General features: G+C 40.0%; 1 protein-coding gene across 2 annotated transcripts; it reads right to left on the reverse strand.

The window, feature by feature from the left end:
- Window positions 1-1,837: 1,837 nt before the first annotated feature.
- On the reverse strand, window positions 1,838-23,215 carry LOC131689210 (mRNA (2'-O-methyladenosine-N(6)-)-methyltransferase-like). Of its 2 annotated transcripts, none has more exons than XM_058974145.1 (5): window positions 23,112-23,215; window positions 3,880-5,533; window positions 3,410-3,816; window positions 3,205-3,348; window positions 1,838-3,101 (listed from the first exon to the last, which is right to left on the reverse strand). In XM_058974145.1, the coding sequence occupies exons 2-5, from the start codon at window positions 5,512-5,514 to the stop codon at window positions 2,834-2,836; spliced, it is 2,454 nt and encodes an 817-aa protein (XP_058830128.1). In that variant the 5' UTR covers window positions 5,515-5,533; window positions 23,112-23,215; the 3' UTR covers window positions 1,838-2,833. The 2 variants fall into 2 exon arrangements, with proteins under 2 accessions (XP_058830128.1, XP_058830127.1); XM_058974144.1 differs by lacking the exon at window positions 23,112-23,215 and adding an exon at window positions 22,704-22,850.
- Between the last annotated feature and the right edge of the window lie 747 nt (window positions 23,216-23,962).

Below are 23,962 nucleotides of genomic sequence, written 5' to 3' on the forward strand. Positions count from 1 at the left end.
TGGGGCTGACATTCGGATGCGAGAAACGTGCTTACTGCAAACCAAAGGGATGATGTCTGAGTGAAAGCCGACTGGATCTACGCCGACTGCCTGCGTTTACTCTGACAGGCTCCATTTAATATGCTGCAAGGTTTCTCGCATCCTATTGTCAGCACCAGTCCCTGTTCAGCTTCTCGCCACCACTCTGAAAGCGGCCTAAGATTAGGGAATATGTATAAAGTGATATATGGGGCCCTATTCTCACAGTCACGTCACCTAGTGACTAGAAGGAAATTTTGTTCTAATCACTAAGACTGACGTGACTGTGAGAATAGGGCCCATGATGTCTTTTCTCTTCAGGTAGTTGATATTAGCGCCAGCAGAGCTCCGAAGGAAACGGCGGTTATGATGACAAAGATTTTGATTCTATGAGACGACAGACTAATGGTGTCGAAATGCCATGTATGAAGTCTTAAAAGAGAGAATGAGGCAGTTGGTACCACTGATATAAAATCTGTAAGTAGCACTAAACATATTAGAATTCCAGTTAAACGGTTCAGGAACTGTAGGGTATGGCGCTGGGCCTGTGGCCTTCGACTGGCATGATCCATTCCCATCGGTTCGGACGTCATTATTGCTGGTCGGTAAACGTGTGCTCCTACATACATCAGTGTATCCATTCGCTTAGTAAGGGGACATGTGGATCCTGCTAGTCTTTTTCGACCTTGGGTATGAGTTAGTTCGGGCAAGCAGTTTTCCAAAATGAACATCGCACACAATGTTCGCTCTGATTCTGTGCTCATATTAAACCCACGAACTCGAACACGCTATTTCGCACCAAAAAGACGTGCACATGTTCGTGGCACCAGTTTTCTCTTTCTCACTCTCATCATCATTAGCGTTGACTCTTTTTGCCTTGTGCGAATCGTTCTCGTGTGCCCGGTGTACGTACACGGATGTTTGTGTAGAGTTTGTACATCGTTCACTTGGATTCGATGTTTGAGTCGGACCTGTACATTGAGACGAACAATGTTTGAGGTTGAACGCGTGCTCGAAATTTTGTACACAGCTACAAACTTGTCGATGTGCATGCGAAGTCTGCGGGTAAGGCTTGCACGACTGGCACATAAGTGATAGTGAATAATTATTCAGGGCTTGTTTTTATGATTATTCAACTCGACCAATTACACCGGCTCTTAGAAATGATGGATAGCCCTTTCGGGTCGGTGTGGTCTGTTTGTGTCGGAGCAGATGGACATTGAATTCGAGCTGGACAACCAACCAGTGGGAGATATGATTGTTACACTCACTGAACTTATTTCACCTAAATAAGCAGCAGCTTTACTGTGGATACCATTTAGGGACCATTCATAAATTACGTAACAGGGGGTGGGAGGCGGTATGACAAAATGTGACATATGGTGGAGGGCGAGTAAGCTAGAACTTTACGTAACATGTTCTTAACCCTCAAAAAGGCAAGCTAAAATTGTGACTTCAAAAAGCATCGCTCCTAAGACCCAATGAAATCAAAAGCCTATTTTCGTCGTTTTATCAGTGAGAGTATCGAAAGCCCGAAAACGCTCGATTATTTGTATTTCAAATTACAAGTTCGTGGAAATTAGAGAACTGTAACTAGCCGGGCCTCTGAGACTCCTTGTCTTTTTAAGGTTAATAATATAAATAAAAAAATTTTCAGCATTTATTATGTTCTCGGCAGGGGGAATAAAAAAATCGTTGCATGGGGAGAGGGGATTTGGTATTTTTTGCTTTATGTAATTAATGAATGGCCCCTATGCATGTGCGCAATTAAAAATTATAAAAAACAAATTTCGGAAAAAATGAGATATTGTTATACAGGTTTAACTGAGACCTTTCAGATTTTCTGCTTATATTTTCGTAACATTTGGATAATGTCCCCTTTATAATATTAGATTAGATTTGTACATCAAATAATTTCTCAACGAGATACCATTACTACATCGAAAAACCATTAGAAAGTAATTCCTGAAGTTGAAAAACAAGAAAAATATGAGAACATCTATTTATTTTGCCATCATTTAGCTCTATTAGAGGGTTCACTTGGTCGCATTTTGTTTCCTGTTTTTTATAACTTTACTAATAGCTACACACATGTGGTTGCCATTAGTAGTAAAAATATACGTTTTTATTTACATTTTAATATAAAATAAAGTGATTAAAATATAAAAAATCTCCACAAATGTTTTGAAAACAAATAACAAATTGCCACATTTAAGACTTTTTTTATCGTTCCTTTCGACCGGAAAGAAATCTCCAAACTCTGGACCGAGTATCTGCTTACTTCAAACTTTGATTTTACTCATTTATCGTGTCTCAATTTTCCTAGATAATAGATGTACACTCAGCTTAGCCATCGCACTAACTTAATGTGTCATTAGAAGAGAGTTTCCTAACTGCGTTCGGGGCACGATACTCGACTCGATTTAAAAAGATTCAACAACAAATAGTACAACTACGTTTTTGTTTGCCTACTCTTCAGTGATAGACAAAAAAGGTTTTCACTTTTTTAATTCCGCTATACAATTGATTAAAATACGCTTTAGAGCTGTGACTGAAGGTATGCTAAAAAATTGACGCCATCGAAACGGACCATGGTTCGATTTCTACCATCATTGCGTCATAATTTGCAAGCTACTTTTCGGCTATTACAGTAAGCCCTCCTTTTATTCTTAGAATGTGTTTGTGTGCTGAGAAAAACTGGGTGAAACTGGCTGATTATTAATATTTTGTCTTCTAGGTTAATCTATGGGTTTGTTGCTTGTTGTAACAAATGAAATTACGTTACTGCCAAAAAAGACAAGAATGGGTTTGAAGCCTAAGCAGTTGGGGTTTGCGGTGTTTTCGGTGTTGTAGAACCGGGCTCGCTGTTTGCATTACCAGGAGTTTCCGGTGGACTGTTAGCCGTAGCCGGAGTACCAACGCTCGCAGGTACTACTTTGTCACGCTCTCGCTCACGCCCCGGACGGAACGCTTCTAGTAGAGCATCCACCCGGGCCTCTGTTGGACCCCAACGCTGAAAGCCGGCATTATTCTGCAGCCATACCACCATCGTACCATGGATGCTCTTAAAGTTTACATCCGACCTGGAAAGGAGGAATCAACCGTTAATAATAATAGGATCTCGCATTGAAACCCTTAGAAAAAATCGTTCCAAGAGTCTAATATAATCGAAAGAACACCGCGTACTTTGGTATACAGTGTTGCAACCCATGGCGGTACTCGTGCTCCATTCCCATTACCACAACTTGCTTGCGTTTGAAATGGCTATCCTCAATTTTCGAGAGACACTGTAACGCCGGTTCTTTCCACTCCTGTAGAAAAACTATGAAACTAAAACAGAAAAATTTAAATGGTTCTCCGTCATTGTTACAAAAATTAGTTTCAAGCTAACCTCAACGGATCCACCGAATCCGTCAGCAACCGGTCGATATGCCGGAGCGTAGCATCGATCAACTCTTCGCAGTAGGGCGGATTGACCTGGAACGAACCGGACACTGGTTTGAACTCGAGAAACGAACCCCTCGAGCCAAAGTACGAATCTGTATCACCGAACGCCGAACAGTACTGCCGAAAGTAGCAGTTCAATGGGCTGGCGAAGCACTCGAACGTCACACCAAAATGCTGATGGAGACACTCGAAAACCACTGCCGGAAGTGCCGATTGGGTTAGCTCCGGTTCCTGCTGGTTGTAGTTGACATTGCACAGAAACGTTGAGTAGCGCTTCAACATGCAGTACACCCGTCCGATGAAGAAGTCGAACTTTTTGTCATCGAAGCAGTTGTAGCGATACAATTGCTCCTGGAAAGAACAAATGTAAATTTTTTAACTTTCTTCCAATGTTTAGACCTGTCAAGTACTAACCAATTTCTGCAAATGCGAACTGTTGATAGTGTGCGTATCGGGTCCTGGCAGGGACGCGTGCGTATATTTAATGGTCATGTGCTCCCTGTCGGTGTTGTAATCTATTTGGGGCATCCGGGGCGATGGAATAGCAAACTGCACTGGGTAGCACCATACCTTTCGCATTAACGGTGGTTGCAGTGGCTGTGTCAATTCCTGAATGCCACTTTCCTTCAAAATTTGACTGTGTCGTTCGCGAATCGCTTTACTGTGCTGTGCCGACAAATGATAAGTCTTCATGCAAAGCTGTTCAACGCTGTTCCTAACCGTACCGATAATGTGCGGTTCACACTGTCGCCTCAAATGAGTCAACCTATCCTGGAAATCTTCGTAACTTGCTCCAACGGTCTTCCGCAACCATTCGTACGTTTCCTCAGCGTTCCACTTTACAACCTTCTTACTCTCGACCGAGGCGGATCGCCGTTCAACGATTTTCTTTGCGGCATCGCAGTACCGCGAAAGCTGCTTTCGAGCATCACCGGTGAACTTTGGCTTGACGATTTTAATCGGAATATCCCGTATTATTTCTCTATACATTTGCTGTGAGATTTCCGGCTGGCACACACTGGGAAGCATAGGATCGCAACCTCTATCAATTATCTTCCGTTCCATAAGCCAGCGATTGAATGACCCTGCAGGAGGGTTGATAGATTCACGTTTAGTACATAGATCCTCGTAGGTTTTGTATAGCCGTACGGTTAGAACACCGCGCATGGCTTCCACTTCAGGGCTCGGTTGCGGATACATTGTTGGAATGCGGTCATACATTACAACGTTAGTCGGGATCTCCAGGTCCCATGGGCCAGGCAAAACATATTTTTTGAGAGGCGGAGGACCACCAGTTCCTTGCTGTTGTTGTTGCTGGTTATGATTTTGAATATCCTCCGAAGCTCTTCGTTTGAGTGCGTTATTATTCTGTTGCGGTGCTGGCCCATTTTGACCGGTGTGACAAATTCCAAGTGGATCCGTTAAAGGATCGAACTGCTGAGTGCCCCGATTAAGCATCGGAGGTTCCCAAAGAGATTCACCGGTTAGTTTGTTCCAGAAGTAGGGACGTCCCTCCCTTTTTGACCAGAACTTGCGCCAACCTTGATTTACAAGCTCTGGGAGCAATTCTTCGGAATAACTCGGTCCCGGTGTCTGGTTGGGACCGGGGGTAGTTTGTGGTGTATGGGATACATCCGGTGGAGTGGTTTTTGTTGGGGTCATTGGTGCCACGCTAGATGTAGGACTTGTGGCTTGATGCAGGGGAGTTTGGTTCGGATGTGGATGGGGTGACTGAGTGAGCGGATGTTGTAGAGAAGGATGGGGAGATCCTTGCAGATGATGAGGGTGGTGCATTTGATGGTGTTGAGGGGGCACATGTTGCTGATGAAGCGGTTGTTGGTGCGGTTGGGGTGTAGGTTGATGCTGCTGCTGTTGTATTTGAAGTTGCTGCTGTTGCTGTTGTTGTAGTTGCTGCTGCTGCTGCTGTTGTTGTTGTTGCTGTTGCTGCTGTTGTTGATGCTGTTCAGCCAAAGCAGGGTTCGTTAGTTGTTCCCATGCAGAGGGACCGGGAAGGACAGTTTCCTTATTACTCGTGCTGATATCGTTCATTTTTCATTGATTTTCAAATCTGAGAAATAGGGAAAATTAAAAAAAATTATATTAGCTACTGCAAAATTACTTTTTAATGGATATGCTCCTTTGTGGCTTAAAATTTGAGGCTCAAATGTGTTGTCATGTTATCATCGCAGTAAATTTCTTCGATAGTTTGTTATCAGCAGAACCGGTTATATATATTCTGCAGCGTATCACCTATGAATTCACCACGAAAATCTCGTCTTTCTCTTTTAACCCTCTGCACTAGAATTCCAAAGCAGCGTGTACTCAGTGCACTAGCATGACTTCTGGACGGTTAAGGATATGAACACGATTTTTAATAACACATAGCCCCCTGTCAAACTTTCTTGGCTTGTGCCGACCAATTTAACATCCCTACATAGCCATCTAGGCAGTGTTTCTTCACTAATTACTCACCCATGTTCTCATGTTAGTTGGTATCACTAGCTTGCTGTTCGTCTCGCCACTACCGCTAGAGTTCCGACAGTACTAGTATTAGTTTTTTACATTTGATTTAGTTCACATGGTTCAATGCGATAGCTTGACTGAGTCGTGGATCTATTATTATACTTTAAAACACGTAAGAAGCAAAAATAAATATCGAATTATCCGAATGATGTGTGCAATACTGTTACTACTGTGCATGGAGGAGCTTTCTCGCCGCGTGGAAAGATTTGCTGCATTGTATACTGTAGATAGGGGTCTGACGGTCTGTATCGTTTGCGTACACGTACATGTTGTCGTTTGTCGTTACTACTATATGCGTTGGGTTTTGTTATGATCATTGACGGAATAACCCTTTCCGACTTAGCAGAAGACGTTAATGGCTTACGTTTGTGTTTATTACTAGGCCTTATATGTAACATTCTCACCACACAAACTTCGTTGCGAAAACGTTTTTCTTTATTATTTAACAAATACCACCTCTTCGTATTTCGACATGAAAATTAAAAATATCTATTCTATTCGATAGTACACGGTTCCGAATCGTGCGGGCCAGCTTCCGCACTGACCGATATGAATAATTAGACTGTATTAATCTTACTGCAGTGCCGGCGGCATTTCGTGTGCTCTCGTTTCAACACATCAAAGCAACTATATTCTCCACACTAATCCAAAGCATATTTTTTCACTCAGCTGCAAATACAGGGCAGACAAGGTCTAAGTGCTCCGGGATTTCTGTGACATTTCCACACTTTGGATTGGAAAATGACGACGCGTGTCCAAACCAATGAAATAACCATGGCCAGACAGGAACTCCGCTATGTTCCTGATGCCACAGCCCTATGAAGATCCTAGGAAGAAGACGACACTTGTAACTACATGGCTTAGCGTTGTTCGGTATAATTCTAGGTAAAGCTTGAGTTGCCGCTGTCTCGCGGACATAGTCGACAGAACTTTTGATGTTCCTTCATCAAGACATGCAAGCTTCTCTGCCTGCGCTGAATGATCAGATCCCAGTTTTATCGCAATATATTCAGATAGTCTCCTACGACGAATCTAGGTGAGTCATTCCACGAAGGTACGTAAATTGGTACTGATATTTTGCACGGCATAATGCGTTAGCTTAAAAGAACGGTGGCTCTTTTAATTAGCATTCACAATGTGTAAATAATAATAAATAATTCGAACTTTATTGCATATCCATCGGATCTTGTGTACGCGATTTGTTACTTCGCGTAAAGACCTTCTTTCTTGATGGCGATCCATGAGCTGCATCGCCTGCTGTTGCGTGAGGGTCAATTAGTCCGCATTCTCTCGGCTTATCGTTTTCGTCCAAGCTATCCTCGCTATTGATGTTTTCACGATTACCTGGTTTGAGTTGCTTGAAGGGACTACGGTTCACGATCGAATATTATAGTGTTTTTTGTCATTTTCTTTATTGTCGGCGGTGCTGGTAGTTGATTGAGAAGTAGTGTTGCGTTAATAATGATTAAAGTTAAATTTGGTGCAATATGAGGTATTTAAAGGGAACGTGCAGGTACGCAGCACCCCCAGTGAGCAAATTTTCTGGCAGAGACCGCTCTGCTAGATTTCTGTAAGTCTTAGTTTGGCAGCCCTGTCAGATTTCTGCGCGTATCCGGTCGGGTTATTTGAGCTAGGGCGAACTCGGTTTCGCTCGCGTTTTCTGGCAAATTTTGACATGAACCGAGCTAAACCCTGGCATAACTCGGACGCAAACTGTGCAAAGATCCTGGCAATTCCTACCTGGTGGAATTTAGCACGAATCGAGCAAAACATCTGACAAAGATGTGGCAGGAAGCGTACAGAGATCTTGGCCGTACATTTCTGGGTGGATTCTGGATAAAAGTGAGCAGCATCGGTTGGTTTAACCGCTTCTGTCAGAAACGGTTGTTGCATTTCAGCGAATTCGTTGTCAGAATTCTCGCACAAATCGCGCAAAATGCTCGCAGAAACTCTGCCAGCATCAATTTCGCTTTGCTCAACTTTTGCTAACTTTCTGCTAGCAACGCTGACCGGGACCCCGCTTGGAAGAAAAACGAGCAGCCAGCAAAAATCCGTCAGGATTCCGGCAGCTGTCAAAATTATCAAAATGGCGCTGCCAGAATTCAGCTATACTCCTTCCAGTTATGGCAGGCAGATTCGCCTCACCGGTTCTTTTTTGTTTATCGTTGTTTCATTTTCGCCATATTTATATTTTTCCAAGAAGGATAGTTTTGGCAGATGAAAAAATAGGAAGAAACAAAGATTTTGGTTTCAAACAAGGTAAGTAACATGGATTTCATGTCTCCAGACATGTTTTTATTATAAATTTACATAAAATTAAAAAAAATTAAGAAAAAATACAAGCAAAACCGGTCCTGCCGGTGCGTGCCTGGCAAAAATCCGGCAGAAAAAACCGTTAATAACCGTAAGGCGAAAAATTCTGCCAGAAACGGTTGTTGCATTTGAGCCGGCCGGCTGGGCAGCGCTCTGCCAGCCAGACCCCCAGAAATTCTGCCAGTTTTTATTTCGCTGGCGGCTATCTGGGGGAATCCTGCCAGGCACGTCCGAGCGGGACCGTGAAATCATGACTGAAGAAAAATCTACACTGCGCGCAAAAGTAAATGGTTGGCAACAGCCTCCTGTCAAGGATGGCGTCTCTGTACAGCCTGCATTACTGCTATGAAAACCAAAGCAATAATTTCTGATCCAATCATTAAAAGCTTTATTAGGTTACTGAGTGTCGATTTTCTGAATGATATAGTATCTAATCATCTGGAAAGATGCAAAACGTTGTGTGAAATGCTTGAATATTGTGCATAAAGCCGAAATTAATTCTATGTTTGGGGCTTTATTGCTATAAAGCCCCATATATGTGGGTCGCTGTCAAACTACATATATTGGTATAGGGTTGCCAGAGAGCTGGTTGGCAACAATGATTGGAAAATTTCAACGAAAGAGAGGGAAAAATCCAGCCCGGTGACAACTTGACAGATAGTGCTTGTTTCATATATGTACCACTAATTTGATGGTGGCGCTAGTATGCCTTCTCCGTACGAGTACCACGAACAACGAAACGAAATAGTTACAAGAGAAAAGCGTGTTTCGTTACGTGTGTTATGAACGCCGTCAATGTAGCAAGAACAACATTTAGAAAATGCGTATTCCAAAATGTGGATAAAGAAACAATTATTAGAGAATAAATTTATCCCTAACTGGAAACTGTCAGCAAGGTACATAAATCTTATTATAAATTTCACTGGAAGTCGTTGGTTTTTTTTATTGTTGTGTTAAGTGTGTAATCGGTAAATCATTTTTGTTTTTTGTCCGAGAAATGTGAATGAAAATCATTTTGACCAATGAAAGTAAATCACCAAGCGTAACAATTCGTGAACATATGACATCTTGTTTCAAATTGATTAAGAACGTCAAGAATTCTAGAATTTTGTTTGGGAATATAAACGAAATATGTGATAATATCATATCTACACATTTAGCAAAATTTGTTTTGGATAGAATTTGTGCGCTTCTACCAGAATTCTGGCAGCAAACCGGTAGTGCCCGGTTTTAGCAAGAATGCTGCCAGGAATATACAATTATGTTCGACTCTTGCCAGAGTTTTGTTCGACTTTTTCAATAATTCTGTCCAAAAGATTTTGCGATGGTTTTGGTACGGATTCCTTCAGAATTCATTTCGCATATTACTCAGCTCCAGCCCGACAGAAAACTAATTAAACGGTGTCTAGCGGAGGATTTAATGTTGGTTCGATCCCGAAGATTTTCGGAAATTTCAATATAAGTGGAAGTGACTCGATTTTGAAAGCCATCTTCTTGTATTTCTAAAAATCGATTTATTTTTCTTGGATTTTTTAGATCCAAAATGGAATCTATGTTTCTGCTAAGGTATGGACAGTTTCTAATTTGAGCAGCGAAATAAATTTGGTGATAGAAATGCTTAAATTGTTCATTTTTACAGATATAGAAAATAATAGATGGAATGCGCCTTTTTTAAATTTTGTTCCATTCGAGCCGCCATGACATCACCAAATCACCACAAAATTTGCTTATAAGTTCAATATATGGGAGCTGTCAAGTTGTCCCCGGGCTGGAAAAATCGAAACAGGACCGCGTATTCGGTGGAAGGCTTCACAATTCCGGGCTGTGCGAAAGCGTAAACGTGTCCTCAATGCTAAAGACGCTGAATATAGACTCGATACGTCAATCGTTTGTTTACCATTTATCCGTCAGTGTCATTTCAATCGAGCACGAGGCCTGTCAAAAGCCCTCAATCCGAAAAAAAAATCGCTTCGAATCACGTATATGGCACCCCTATCCCTCTTGCATTGAACTGACATAAGTCAACATCTCAGCGGGCACAAATTATGGGACCCACTGACAGTTCAAATTGTTCTGCTCGTTTTGCACAAGTCAGATACCGTGTACGGCATGACTCAACTTTTAGACATTTGTTGAAAATCGAAAATATTGGACAGCTAATTGAAGAAATGTGTTGTTTTGAACATGTCGGTGAATAATAAAAACTTTGTGGATCGACCTAGGGGCAGATCACTTGTGATGCATTTTTAAAAATCAGCGAAATTAAATGCATTTATTTCCATCAAAATAGAAATTCATAATGTATTTTGCGTTGCGTGCAATGTTTTTGCGTTGCGTGCAATGTTTTTGCGTTGCCTGCAATGTGGTTTGCGTTGCGTGTAAGACGTCAAAACCCTATAGAAAAACTAGCCCTACATTTAACAAAACGTCGAACAAAGTGGATCAGCGTAGGACGTTTGTTATGTGGTTTTTATTTGAGGCGAAACTGAGTCAGTTCCTAACCCCAACTGCTGTCAAAATGTATGAACTGACAGCGGTTGGGGTTAGAACCTGACTCAGTTTCAGGTTCAAGCGAAATCGCCATTAAACAAACTTTTCTGCGAGGGAGTGCCAAGCTGATGCAAAAATGGAAATTTTTTCTAATTTGATGCAAATTTGTTATACATTCTTAGAGTGATCTGCCCCTAGGGATCGACCCTAACGCGTTTTAGATGTTGGCTTTGAAATCATGGCGTAGCAGATACCTGCTTCGAATCCTTTTGGAAAGAGGGCCATTGACAGTTCTCGTGCTCGATTGGAATGGCACTGACAGATAAATGGTAAACAAACGATTGACGTGTCGAGTCTTTATCCAGAGGGATTCAGCGTCGTTACTCAATACTATCCGTGAAAACAATAGCCGGAGTGAAACTTCGTGGTAGTGGTGATAAAAAAGGGGTTAAACTTGCCGGTGAGTGCTATCCGGTCCCGGCGTGAAAGTGCGGACGTGTCCGCAATACGATCCGTGAAATAAAGGATGGCCGGCAGTGAAACCGCAGGGTGGTGTCGACGGAAGAGGGACCAGCTGGTGAAATCTGGTCCCGGCGTGAAAGTGTCAGACGTGAACTCGAACTTTTGCGGACTGCGCGAGAAGGCGGACGTGTCCGTAACACGATCTGTGAAAATTAAGGTATCAAAAGTGAAACTGCGTAGTAGTGTCGGCAAAAAGGGAGACTAAATTTGTCCATTGGTGCAATCAGGTCCCGGCGTGAAAGTGCGTTACGTGAACTTCACAAAACCGGGCTGTACGAAAGCGCGAACGTGTCCCCAACATTATCCTTGAAAACGACAACCGGAGTGAAACCACGTGGTAGTGTCGATAAAAAGGGGTTAAGCTTACCGATGGGTGCAATCCGATCCCGGCGTGAAAGTGCGCGACGTAAACTTAAATTCCTGGCTGAGCGAGAGTACAGACGTATCCGCAACACGATCCGTGGCAAATGTGGCCGCTGTGAAACCACGTGGTCGTGTCGAAGAAGTAAGGGGCCAGCTGACACAATCAGGTCCCGGTGTGCTATTGCGCAACGTGCACTTTACCATTCTTGGCTGTGCGAAAGTGCGGACGTGGTCAGTGAAAATCAAGGCAGCGAAATCGCAGTCCTGTTGCCCGACTAGCGCGATTGGCCAAAGAACTTCGAGAGCGCAGGCACGAAGATCAGCACGGGATTGATTGCAGGAAACTGTCGCACAGAAGTCGCCGCACGTCTTACCGGATCCCGAACGACGGTCGACGACGCAAATAGTGCTACCCCGAGAGGAATCCACGGCATGCATCGGGTAAGTCTGCACAATTTCCCTAACACTTCTTGCACCGTTGGTAATATATGCATGACACTACATTTTGGGCCGTTTAGTGGTCCGGGCGTGAAGGAGACCCGCACATGGGCCGTCCATTTTGGGTAGCTGGCCGTAAACCCTTTTATCAACATTACAACTAGTGGTAGGCTCATCACAATTATCGGAAACGCCGTCTATAGGTTCCATTGTTCTAGCGCTTTCGTTCGTATCTGAGCAGCAACTTCGGTTGTTTGTGATTTAGTTGATGTTGATGAGGGCTTTGTGAGGGGTTCGCTTCCAGTTGATGTTGCGTTGGAGGTTTTTGAACATGGTTTACCGTAGTCTTGTTACAAAACTGGTACGAAGTGGTCTGTCCTTCATACGTGCACAGCGTGATTTCAAATTTTGTTACGCCTTCCATTTCCTATTAAAAGTTTAGGTAGCAAGAAATAGGTTGTGTTCACTCGCATTCTCGCGAAACGACACCGCTGGAAATACCTGAAAAAAATTCTCCAAGTTTCAAACTTAACGCATTCCCCCTTTCCGTTTTCCGACATGATGGTAGAAATTAATATAGTACGCGGCGATAGATCGTGATATCTTGATTCTAAAGCAGACCCTACACGAGCAGAAATATTGACAATAAATCATATATTGATCAATCTATTGTTGGTGCAAGGTCATCTTGAAAATATTGATTCTGTAGAATTTAAATGGAATTGATGGATGAAATTTTGAGTATATAAGCTTTAAAGGCCCCTAAAATCTCCGGTTGCGGTGCCTTGAAAATCATCGTGTACGTAAGGTACCTTATTAATTACGTTATGTCGTTTGATTTTAGCTATATTTTGAGAGTTGAACACCGCCGTCAACCTTCAATCGCTCGAGATGGCTGGTAGGAACGGTGCCAATCGTGGAGCTACTTTTTACGAACTACGTAACTGGACACATCGTCAAGCGTCAACGAATACGAAGAACATAGAAACGATGCTTCTCTATTGGTGTAGGAAACCGGAACAATTGCCGTTGTTCAATTTTATTCACTCACGGATTCAGTACTACAACCTATCGTTGAAGATCGAAATGGCGAATATGGCTCATGTGGCTTTCGATCTCGTTGAAAGGATTGTTTTATTTTTGGTTGGCAGGTCATACAGGACTCTAACATGTACTCGCCAGTTGTAGCCAAAAGTTTGTGTGGCAAATAATGGCAACATGGTGGCCATTAACAATCAGCCTCATTTACTTGATCTGAAAAAAGCGAAAAGCATCCCTTAACATCGCTCTTTCAACGCGTCCTAACTGAATATTCACAACTAACTAACCTGTTCCGTTCACGGAAAAAAAAACCTTTCAAATCATCGAAGAAATAAACTCTCGGCCGCAGTTTGATCTCCTTTCCATCTGCTTGGAAACCTGGTACTCCCCAATTATATGTGGATGCACATATTCCTACGATATGTACCAGCCAGCCTGTTGATGGGGTACAATACCCGTTTTCTTCTCGTAGAAGTTAAACTGGAGCTTTAGTTGGGCGATAACCATTTGTCTCTTCGGCACGGTACACGAACAGTAGGTCAGCCTACGAACAATGTTTGGATATTTTTAGGATTTTCCATTGATTGACACCGGTGTAGTGGAGTGCACTGAAACTGCACCGTTTTTGCACTTTCTAGCAGAAGTGCAGAAAACTGGGTATGTTCCATTGACACTTCTGCTAGAAAGTGCAAAACCAGTGCACTCCACTACACCGGTGTCAATCAATCGAAAACCACATTTATGCGGCCCTATTCTGCGCGGCGTGTGACGTGAGACGACTAATCTCACTTCACTTTACGTGAATTTTCTCATCCTATTCTGAGAGTCGACTCGAAAACAACTTTTCCTTGTCCAAACTGATTTTTTTTCTTCAGTGTACTTTTATCGAAAACTAAACCAATGAAAGCCATAATCATCTCAGAATCCAAAAAAACTTGGTTTGTGAGAATATGTTGTCTAATTTAGCAACAAAGCATATTTTTATTAAGGGGTTAAGTACTTTTTCATTTCTCATGGAATCGATTTTTTTGTTACTTTATCTGAAAGTACAACTTTTGAGAATGTTTTCCCGAATTTTTATAGAGATCCGAGAAATAGATCGAAAGTTACAGCGCTTCCAAGCGCGCTTCGTCTACCAAGAGCAGTGGTAATTTTAAATTTTAAACTCGATTGTCTCATGTCGTTTTACTAAAAATGGTTTTTCCGTGATCACAATTGCCGAAAAACTACTTAATTAATATTATTTTTATTTTTCAATTGATCGTAATTATTTTTTCTCGTACCTTAACGATTCTTTTTTTATTCATAATTTTTTTCTTGGATAAGAATTTTTTAATACTATTTTTAGAGCTTAAAACAGCGTTATTTACTAAAAACGTTTTCGAATGCAGGAAAAAATTATTTTTTATTCAACTAATCGTTAAGGAATACTAATATACTAATGGAATTTTTTGAGATTTGGGATTTTAGATGATCTATTGGTCTTCAATTGTAATCACCGCAAACCTCTTCATAAAAACGGGTTTCGGGGAAAAAGCCATAACTCCGCCAATTATCAATTTATTTTTATAAACTTATGCTTGCTTATTTCACTATGTACTGCCAAAATATTATAAGTTTGATGTAATGAAATAATTCCTTTATTCATTTGCGCAAATTCAAACTTTCTTAACATTTTATTCATTAAAAGGTATGTAACCCCTTAATCAAGAATCCCATTAAAAAGAGTTTGTCATTAAACGAATATTCCATAATTACTTCTTTATTTTCTTGTTTAGTACTGAGGAAGAATCAAGGAAAGAAATAACAACATTATGTATTGAATTTTACATATTTATTTATTTATTTTTATATATATAACACTTGTCTTAAAACTATCTTCATGCATGCTATTTTGAATTATTTTTATATAAGGAAAATATTTTTGGTTCATCTTCTGAATTAGAATACCGTTTTGTTCACCAGGAATAGTCACAAAGCTGTGGAATTTTTGAGTTCCAGATATTGTTGTGGAGTTATTATGCAGCTCTTCGAGTTCTTCTGACATTTTGTTGTACTGTTCAGTGAATATGTAGCAGAAAATTGTTATATTTTTATCAGTTGGTTCAACTGCCCAGTTATATAGCATTCGGGGAGTTGTTATGGTATTTCCATACTCGCGACAAGACTAGCTCTTTTTGCCATTCGCTTGAGAATGCCACCAATAGCATCACAGGGTCCTTTTCCATGGGATGCTGCAACAAAATGCCATTCTGCGCTTCACTCATACTTTGACTGGAATCTGCACAAGCTTGCGAAGTTTTTCTTATTTTTGTATTGTGCTGCTGCTCCATCAAACATAAGTTTTAGAAAGTTATCAGTTTTGAGAGGAACAAATGAACTGCGGTCTTCAAGTCTTCCAGTCTTTAAGTCTTTCAATCTTCATTCAAGTTTGTTATGAATATATACCAAATTCGTTACTGATACTTTTTGCATGCATCAGGCAACTAGCAGCTGGGAAAATGAATTCTGAGATGACTATGACCTTTATTGGTTTAATTTTCGATAAAAATACACTGAAAAAAAGTCAGTTCAGTTTGGACAAGGAAGTTTTTTTCAAAAATTTTTTTTTCTTGAGAGTGCCCAACTTGAATTTTTGACAGTAGGTAGGGAACATAATTACCTATCTTGGAAAAAAATTTCATCCAAATCAAAAATGTTTTTTTTTTGTAAATCGACTTTAAATTTTTAAAATCGATTTTTTTGTGTAGGAGTCAATGAAGAATTTTTTCAATATTTTTATTCAAAAATTTGACTAATTTTGTCAAAATCACTCCTACAACATTTTTTTTGTAGGACCTATCATTTTTAGACTATAGTAACTTTAAAAAAATTGATAAAAAAAGTTTGGCCCTTTTCAAAAGACAATCTCGATCATTTTTGGAAAAACAAAGTATGCAAAGTGGCTTTTTGTGACTAAGTCTTCATGTACAGAAAGTTTCATTAAAATCTGAGAGGGTGCTGCCAACATTCGTTCGAGTTGGCGCGAAATTCGTCCTTTGTTAATTAGAAAATAGTTCCTACTTTATTTTTTATTTAAAGCATGCAAATAAAAATATTACATGTTTTTCAAAGATACTCAAATTCTAACAAAATACCCCCCAGTAACAGTGTAATATGCCCCACAACAAAAGGATAATATTCCCCACAGCAATCCTTGAGTATGCCCCATAACAATTGGTTGGTATTAGAGATGGTCGGGTTTCAATTTTTTCGAACCCGAACCCGACCCGAACCCGACAGCATGAAAATTTGGAAACCCGAACCCGACCCGAGCCCGAAATTATAAAATTTGAAAAACCCGAACCCGACCCGAGCCCGAACATTTTAAAACTTAAAAACCCGAACCCGACCCGTACCCGAGAATGAAAATTTTGTAAAACCCGAACCCGACCCGACCCGAGAATTTTAAAATTTGAAAACCCGAACCCGACCCGAACCCGGCCCGATCCGAACCCAACTTGCTACGGAGAATCAACCAAAGATCTCGAAGATTTTTAATTCTAGGCACCCGATCTGGACCCTAGGCTCATCAAGTAGAATCACTCGAATCTGAAGTAGCAACATACGCATTGAGTTATATCTGCATATGGAAAAAACAAATCACTGCCGAGTAGAATCCGCATTTATATTTACTATTATTGAACGTCGAATTTGTAATGTTCTGAGAAACTTATAAATCGTCGATATCTTAACCGGAAATTAATTTAAATCGGCGGCTAACTCATGGGGAAACAGAAAGCTTGTTCACAGTTTCCAACAACCTTGTCCGTCGTCCTTAACCAAAATTTCTAATTTTTTATCAGAAACCATTCCTGCAAGGCAATTTCGTATAATTTATTACATGTATTAAATTCAGCTATGGCAATTGGCAATTCGTATTCGACAGTTTACATGACGTCACCCACGTTACTGGTTGGTAGGGTCAAACCTGTATCGAAGGGTATCAATCAAGATTTTTTGACGTGTACTTGATGCCCCATCATTAGCGTTAGGACGATCTATGATGGGGTATCTAAGTTATTTTATGCTTCAGATTATACGGTAAGCGCGCCAGTAGAGATGCTTCGACTTCTCCAATGGAGCTCGGAACGACTCCAAACTTTTAAAAATCCGTTAATTGCTTCAACAGAACACACAAAGTTTATGCGATCAATTCCTTAAGTTCGTGGAAATTCATGTATTTTCATGAAGGAATCTGGATCATGCAAACAGCTCAACCCGGGAACAATCTGACAGAAAGTGCTTGTTTCATATATGTACCACTGATTTCATAGTGGTGCTATTATACCATCACCATATGAGTGTCATGAACAACGGAACCTGGCGGAAGTGAAGCTAGGTTTAGGTCTGATGGAACAAAGACAATCTCTAGAAAATAAATTTGGCCTAAACTATCCGCTTTTAAAAAAATAATGTGCCCTTTTTAAATTTGAGCCTCCATAATGACACCAATGTACCACCAAATCCTTAATTTTCCGTTATAGTTTATTTAAATTGCAAGCAATCTTTATCATAAACCAATTTGATTATTAAACTTCCGTTAAAGCAGGTACAACCTATTTGTTTCATTTGACCAACTTAACAGTGCTCGCTTAAAGTTTGTTTGGGGTACAAATGTACCACCCAAACCCGTTTGCGTTATTGTTTTGTCATGTGCACATAATTAAAAAAAATTATTTTATCTTTTTTTCAAAGCAAAATATCGATACATAGAAAGCGAGAAACTTGTGTAAAATTGTATAAGTTCCAACTCTGCCGAATAATAGTATCTGTTATTTGATATAACCAAGCACTATGCCAAAGTAACTAGAAAATGCACTTGGATTGGTATCGTAATTTTTGCTTTTGCGGATTAAAGAGGTAAAACACATTCATGAATATGATTTGTATATAGTATGCGAAACGCATCATCCGATTTGTTATCTTCTGCAGCCCAGGCTCTGGAACATACTTACTTATATACACGTATAATGCACCGGCTCTACCTGTTCCTTCGACGCCTTCCTGTTTTATCCCCGTTACTGCATATTGCTGTATTTTTAACGTTTGTATTGGCGTTTAGTTTTCAAAAAAGCATCGGAATAAATACGCTTTTTGAGCGGTTTTTGAAAAACATTGTTCAAAAGGAAATTTAAAAGTCTTTACAAGGTCGTATAAATGGTCAAAATCGATTTGAAACTACCGGAGTTATAGCAATATGAAGAAAAAAGGGAATTTTGACGTATTTTAAAGACTTACTCTATACAAAATGAAATATTACATAATTAAATAGTCAAAACGCGAATATTTTTAAACAGGTTACTTTACGATTGATTTTAGAATAAGACTATCCAATTTAATTATAAATTTAATAAAAATTAGACATATCAGAGCGCTTTTAATTCTGGGGAACGAATGTACCCCACAAAACCGCTTACGTAGAGAAAAAGTCGCCGCGGCCTAAGTATCGGTTTTAAAGTACTTTTCGAAATTTATATTCCATTATAGAAAGATGAACCGATATTTTTCGATAAATTCCTGTTGACTTGGTTTATTACTAATTATCATGAAAAATAAATCGCAAAGAGATTTTAGATGTGAAACACGTATTGTTGAATGCTCTCTCATGAATGTTCGTTTAAAAAATTAAATAATTCAGGTAGTTTGCGAGTCTGAAGAGACGGAATTTTATGCAAGAATGAAAAAATACAATATTTGAGCACCAGAAAATACGACGAATTCTAGCGATTCAGAGGTGCTAACATTTGGTACGGTTATGTGTCATCCATTCGTATCACGAAGTATAATTCATTACTACAAAAAAGACTGTCATGAAATGGTTGGGTTGTTTTGTTCAAAACCCGAACCCGACCCGACCCCGATAATTTGTAATTTGAAAAACCCGAACCCGACCCGAGCCCGAAAGTTCAAAATTTCAAAAACCCGGACCTAACCCGAACCCGAGAATTTCAAATTTGAACACCCGGAACCCGACCCGAACCCGAGAAGCTTTAATTTACAAAACCCGAACCCGACCCGAAACCCGTCGGGTTCGGGTCGGGTCCGGGTTTCGGGTCCAAAAACCCGAACCCGACCATCTCTAGTTGGTATGCCCTACAACAAAAGGGTTATATGCCCTCAACGAATTATTGATATTTTCTCATGCTGAAAAAAGGTCACTGACTGCCATCATCTTGTAGAATTTTGCATTTTCGAACGAGAAAAGAAGGTATTTTTTGCTATTCTACAATTTTATAGAACATCAAAATGCTCCATTTTTTACCGTTGTATAGACAGGAGTATTCCATCTAAGTTGCTTGGCTCACTACCGTCACCTTGCGGAGAAATTTCGAAACTTTCAAGTGAAAACAATAAGTCCTATTATTCCTCGAAAACTCTCTGGAACATCGTAAATTAGTATCTTATCGGTTCAGAGATATGTGAGTTTTTCCTAGCTTTGCTCCACCTTTACACGTGGTTCACATACATGAGATAAGCGGAGTATGCCCTTTGGGATCATCCATAAATGACGTAGCATTTTTTGAGTGATTTTTAACACCCCTCTCCCATCGTAGCATGTAGTCACAAACCCCTAAATACCCCCTGGTAATTACGTAGCTTGACCTCCCCCCCCATCGACCCGGTAAAAAATTTAAAAAAATAAAAGCGAATTTAGTTACATGAAACGGGTAGAGCTACGTAGCATGACATAACCCCCTACCCCCCTGTCGTCACACATCATCACAAAATACAAAACTCCACCTCCCTTATATAATGCTACGTCATTTATGGATGATCCCTTTGCGAATGTTAAGCATAAGTCGACATAGATCTTTCATTAGGGCTTAAATCGCAAATGTAATGAAACTGCGTTTTCGCTGTTATGACATTATGCGACAAAAATACTACAATATTGAGGTGAAAATTAGTTAAAATGCTTTTTAGTTCGATTTATAATTAAAGAAAACAAAACGGCGAAACATGCATTTTCTTCGAGATTTCGACTTAGGCCCTTCTTTTCATATGGAATATAAAGGCTAAACTTACATTTTTTGACAGAACCGGGTGTACGGTTATTATTCACAAAATTATTCTTTAAACGGCAGTTCTAAAAAATCTGGACAATGTCATTCTTTCATGATTTGGAACGACGCTAGGTGGTGTAGATTAGTGATTTCAAAAATGGTCGCTTTATTGTCACCCTAATGAACACCTTTCGTGTAATGCCGATTTTTTTCGTGATGCAAGTTGTAGCAGTCAGCGTGCTAAAACAGCAGGTATTTTCAGCATCCTACAAAATTTCGAGTGATAGATTTGGTAGACCCTTCGTTCAACCAAAGCGCTCTAGTGGGTCTGATACAAGCCACAACACATGTCTGTTCTTGTTTCTTCTAATGCGGTCCCATATGCAGCTAATTAGGAACCTTCCAAATTTGATAAAGTGGGTATGGTTGGTTGTATCCGGTGAAATTCAATCAAACCACGCAGATCACAGCTCATTATCGCCACCTGCCCATCAATTTAATTGGAGGTGCTTTGTCAAAGGTCATCAATTCTTTTTAATGTAACTCAGTTGATTTTTCACGTTGATTACTGGAAACCCATATGGGCATAACGGAGTAAACCCATGCAGATTTCTTTAACAAATGCAAATCACAGTAGCTTCGCTCCAAAGTTTACAAAATGCAAACAAAAATGTTTGCCACGGACCTAAAAACGAAACCGTCAGATTGTGATAACCTGTTAAAAGACAAAAAATAAGAAAATCCAGAAAATAATGAAGAAGATAATTCATAAGTTTGAATCTAGGTAAAACGGAAACATGAAGTTACTTTAAATCTAACTGTAATTGATTTTCAGTCCTATGCGAATAGGGATTTCCATAAAACGTGAAACAAAGGTAGTAATCAAAAGGTGTTACTTTTGAAATAATTGAGTTTCATAGAAGAAAACAAGTCAACATCGAGATACGCACAGTAATCCGAACGTAGCCGAGAGATAGCTCGTTGATCGAAACACAGTGTAACATTACGGATTGATTTATCATACAAAGACAAACCGAACCGATCCACTGTCTAGATCCAACTGAAATTCATGAGCTGCAGCAGCACAGCATGCTCATCTAAATCTTGTTCACTGAACATAGTTTGCCTCGCGCTCTCCCACCGACAGTCAAAAAACAAATGCCAACAGCAAGAAAATCCCCCGATCAAAAACCGACTGATCACATGGACCGGTGCTTCCGGGAACCACTTCCGATAGTTCTACCTCCCAATAGGTTTGCCCTCTTCGGCAGTCCGCGAGCGACTGACAGTTCGTTCTTCTTCAATTTGAAACTCTGGGTTTTTAGCATTTTTGTTTAGGTCGGTTGCTTTGCTCGTTGGGTGGTTTGGGAGCAGCAAACATCAGCCAGCGGACAGAGTGGGAAACAAGCAAAACAAGGGGACGTGAAAAGCTTGTTGGGCGCACAGAGGGAGAGTGAGAAAGCCATTTACACATTCATGCAGAACGCACATTCAGGCAGTTGAAGTGGAAGTTTATACTAGATGAACAGTGGTGCCAGGCGGAACATTTAAATAATTAATTATTTATTATTATTCATATATTCATGGATTATTCTGGATGCATGTTATTACGATTTTACGTTTGCGAGTACAAATATAGCTCATTTGTGAATTAATGAAGATAAAATATTGTTAGCATGTTGGGATGTTAATTGAAATATATTAAAAATTAAAATTAAAATTTGGGTACTCCACATAAGCATGCATTTTCCACAATTTCTGTTATTATACTGATTTTTAAAGCCCTAATACAGTTTGTGTATTTGCTCGTGATTAGGAAAACCGGCCGGTATTTTCTTCAATGTAGGCCTATCTGAAAAAATACTGAAAATACGACAAATATACGTCAAACTTTTTGTGTCAAATATTCGCCAGTGTGCTACTGGCTTTAGAAACAAAACATAGTTTTGATACCAATTTATAGCAATTCAATTATTTAGGGATTAAACGATTAACAAAATTGTGTTGTACCCACTCAAGTAGTGCAAAAACAGGCTCATTACTCTATTCAAATTTGAAGTACTCAGTAGTCGACGGATTTTTCCCACAATCCTTCATACAAAAACAAAATTTCTCTTTCAGATTCCCGAACAAATTTCCCGTTGTTTGGTCGAATCGTAAACAGTATGGCAACCCTGGCTGAAAGATCAACACACAGAGAACGAAAATGAGCTCCCGTGTCGTTGTGTTATAAAGATATCGCTACGACATCGAAACTGAACAGAAACACTCTGAACGCATCGCTGTGCGGAACGCCCTGTACGTGGCGAATACGGAAAGCAATTTTAATGCTGATTCCGGTGATAGGATTTTTCCGTTCCTCGAACGGAATTCGCAAAACATTTTTTGTAAGAACTGCTAGTGACTGACGGTAATACACTTTTGGCAATGGAAATGGAAAACGGTTGGTAAGAAAAGTAGAAAATATTTTCCGAATAAACTGCAAAAGTTGGAAATACTCACTCGACAACAGAACAGTATAGAGAGTGGACGCGTTTTTTTCGCCGCGGCTTTGAAGCGCGAATTTTATTTTCTCCAATTGAAAAGTCACTAATTTTTCACTACCACAGTACTGTTCATAAGCTAATGTATTATTATTTCGTTTCAGATGATCGGTAAGGACCGAAAAACGCAAAATTCAATCAAATCGCCGAAGTTTTTGCAGCGTCCACCAATTTTTTCACTCGCTTTGAAGAAAAACAGTTTGATGCAAAAGGCGAAGAAATTTTAGCTACACTTTTGCACTTGAAAATACACACTTCACCACGATACTCCAATGTTTTGAAAAACTCTAGCACTTTAACTCACGATTTACGATAAAATTCCCCGCTAATACATCGCGTACAACGTATTTTGGGAAGAAAACTTTACCTGCACTGAAAATCGCTACGTTCTCCTACCGTACGCCATTTGCATTTTCTGATCGTTCGCGTTTCTCGATTGAAAAATGAAAACTGAAGTCGCTCTTCCCCTCTAGCAAAGTTGCTGGGCAAGAATGCGAAGAGCGAGATGAAGAGAGAAAGAGAACAGTCGAAAACTTTTTGCATTCATTTCGAGAGAACACAGAACCAACCAGTATGCTAGAGTAGGATGGTAGATTGTTGTTTGGTCGTAGGGATGAAAGGAAAGGCAAACGATGCACATAAACAAGTGAACCAGCGAAGAGAAAGTAGCGACTGCATCAACTCTGGCGAGAGCTGAGGAGAGCGTTTTGTTTTGAAAAATTTTGGCTGTGCACTGGGAAGCAAAATTTACCGCATGGGTTGCTGGCATATAAATCAAGCGAAGTACCCCTCGGACTAAACACGAAAATCGACATAGATTTTTCATTAGGGCTTAAATCGCAAATGTAAACAAACTGCGTTTTCGCTATTATGACATTATGCGACAAACATACTACAAGATTGAGGTGAAAATTAGTTAAAATGGTTTTTAGTTCGATTTATAATTAAAGAAAACTAAACGGCGAAACGTGCATTTTCTTCGAGATTTCGACTTAGGCCCTTCTTATCATATGGAATATAAAGGCTAAACTTACATTTTTTGACAGAACCGGGCGTACGGTTGTTATTCACAAAATTATTCTTTAAACGGCGGTTCTATTATATAAATGATAAGCAATATCTACTATGATCATGTCTACTCGATAGTTGTTGCACATAAACATTCGAATATTTCGATATGTTCATGTAATTCGAAGAAAAGATTCACGCGCCCTTTCA

Source organism: Topomyia yanbarensis, chromosome 3 (assembly GCF_030247195.1).
Source record: "Topomyia yanbarensis strain Yona2022 chromosome 3, ASM3024719v1, whole genome shotgun sequence".
NCBI lineage: Eukaryota > Metazoa > Arthropoda > Insecta > Diptera > Culicidae > Topomyia > Topomyia yanbarensis.

Coding starts and splice junctions, on each gene's coding strand:
- LOC131689210 (XM_058974145.1), bottom strand. CDS start 5,514: ATGAACGATATCAGCACGAGTAATAAGGAAACTGTCCTTCCCGGTCCC. Junction 3,817..3,879: donor GTTCGCATTTGCAGAAATTG/GTTAGTACTTGA, acceptor TGTTCTTTCCAG/GAGCAATTGTATCGCTACAA. Junction 3,349..3,409: donor GATTCGGTGGATCCGTTGAG/GTTAGCTTGAAA, acceptor TTTCTGTTTTAG/TTTCATAGTTTTTCTACAGG.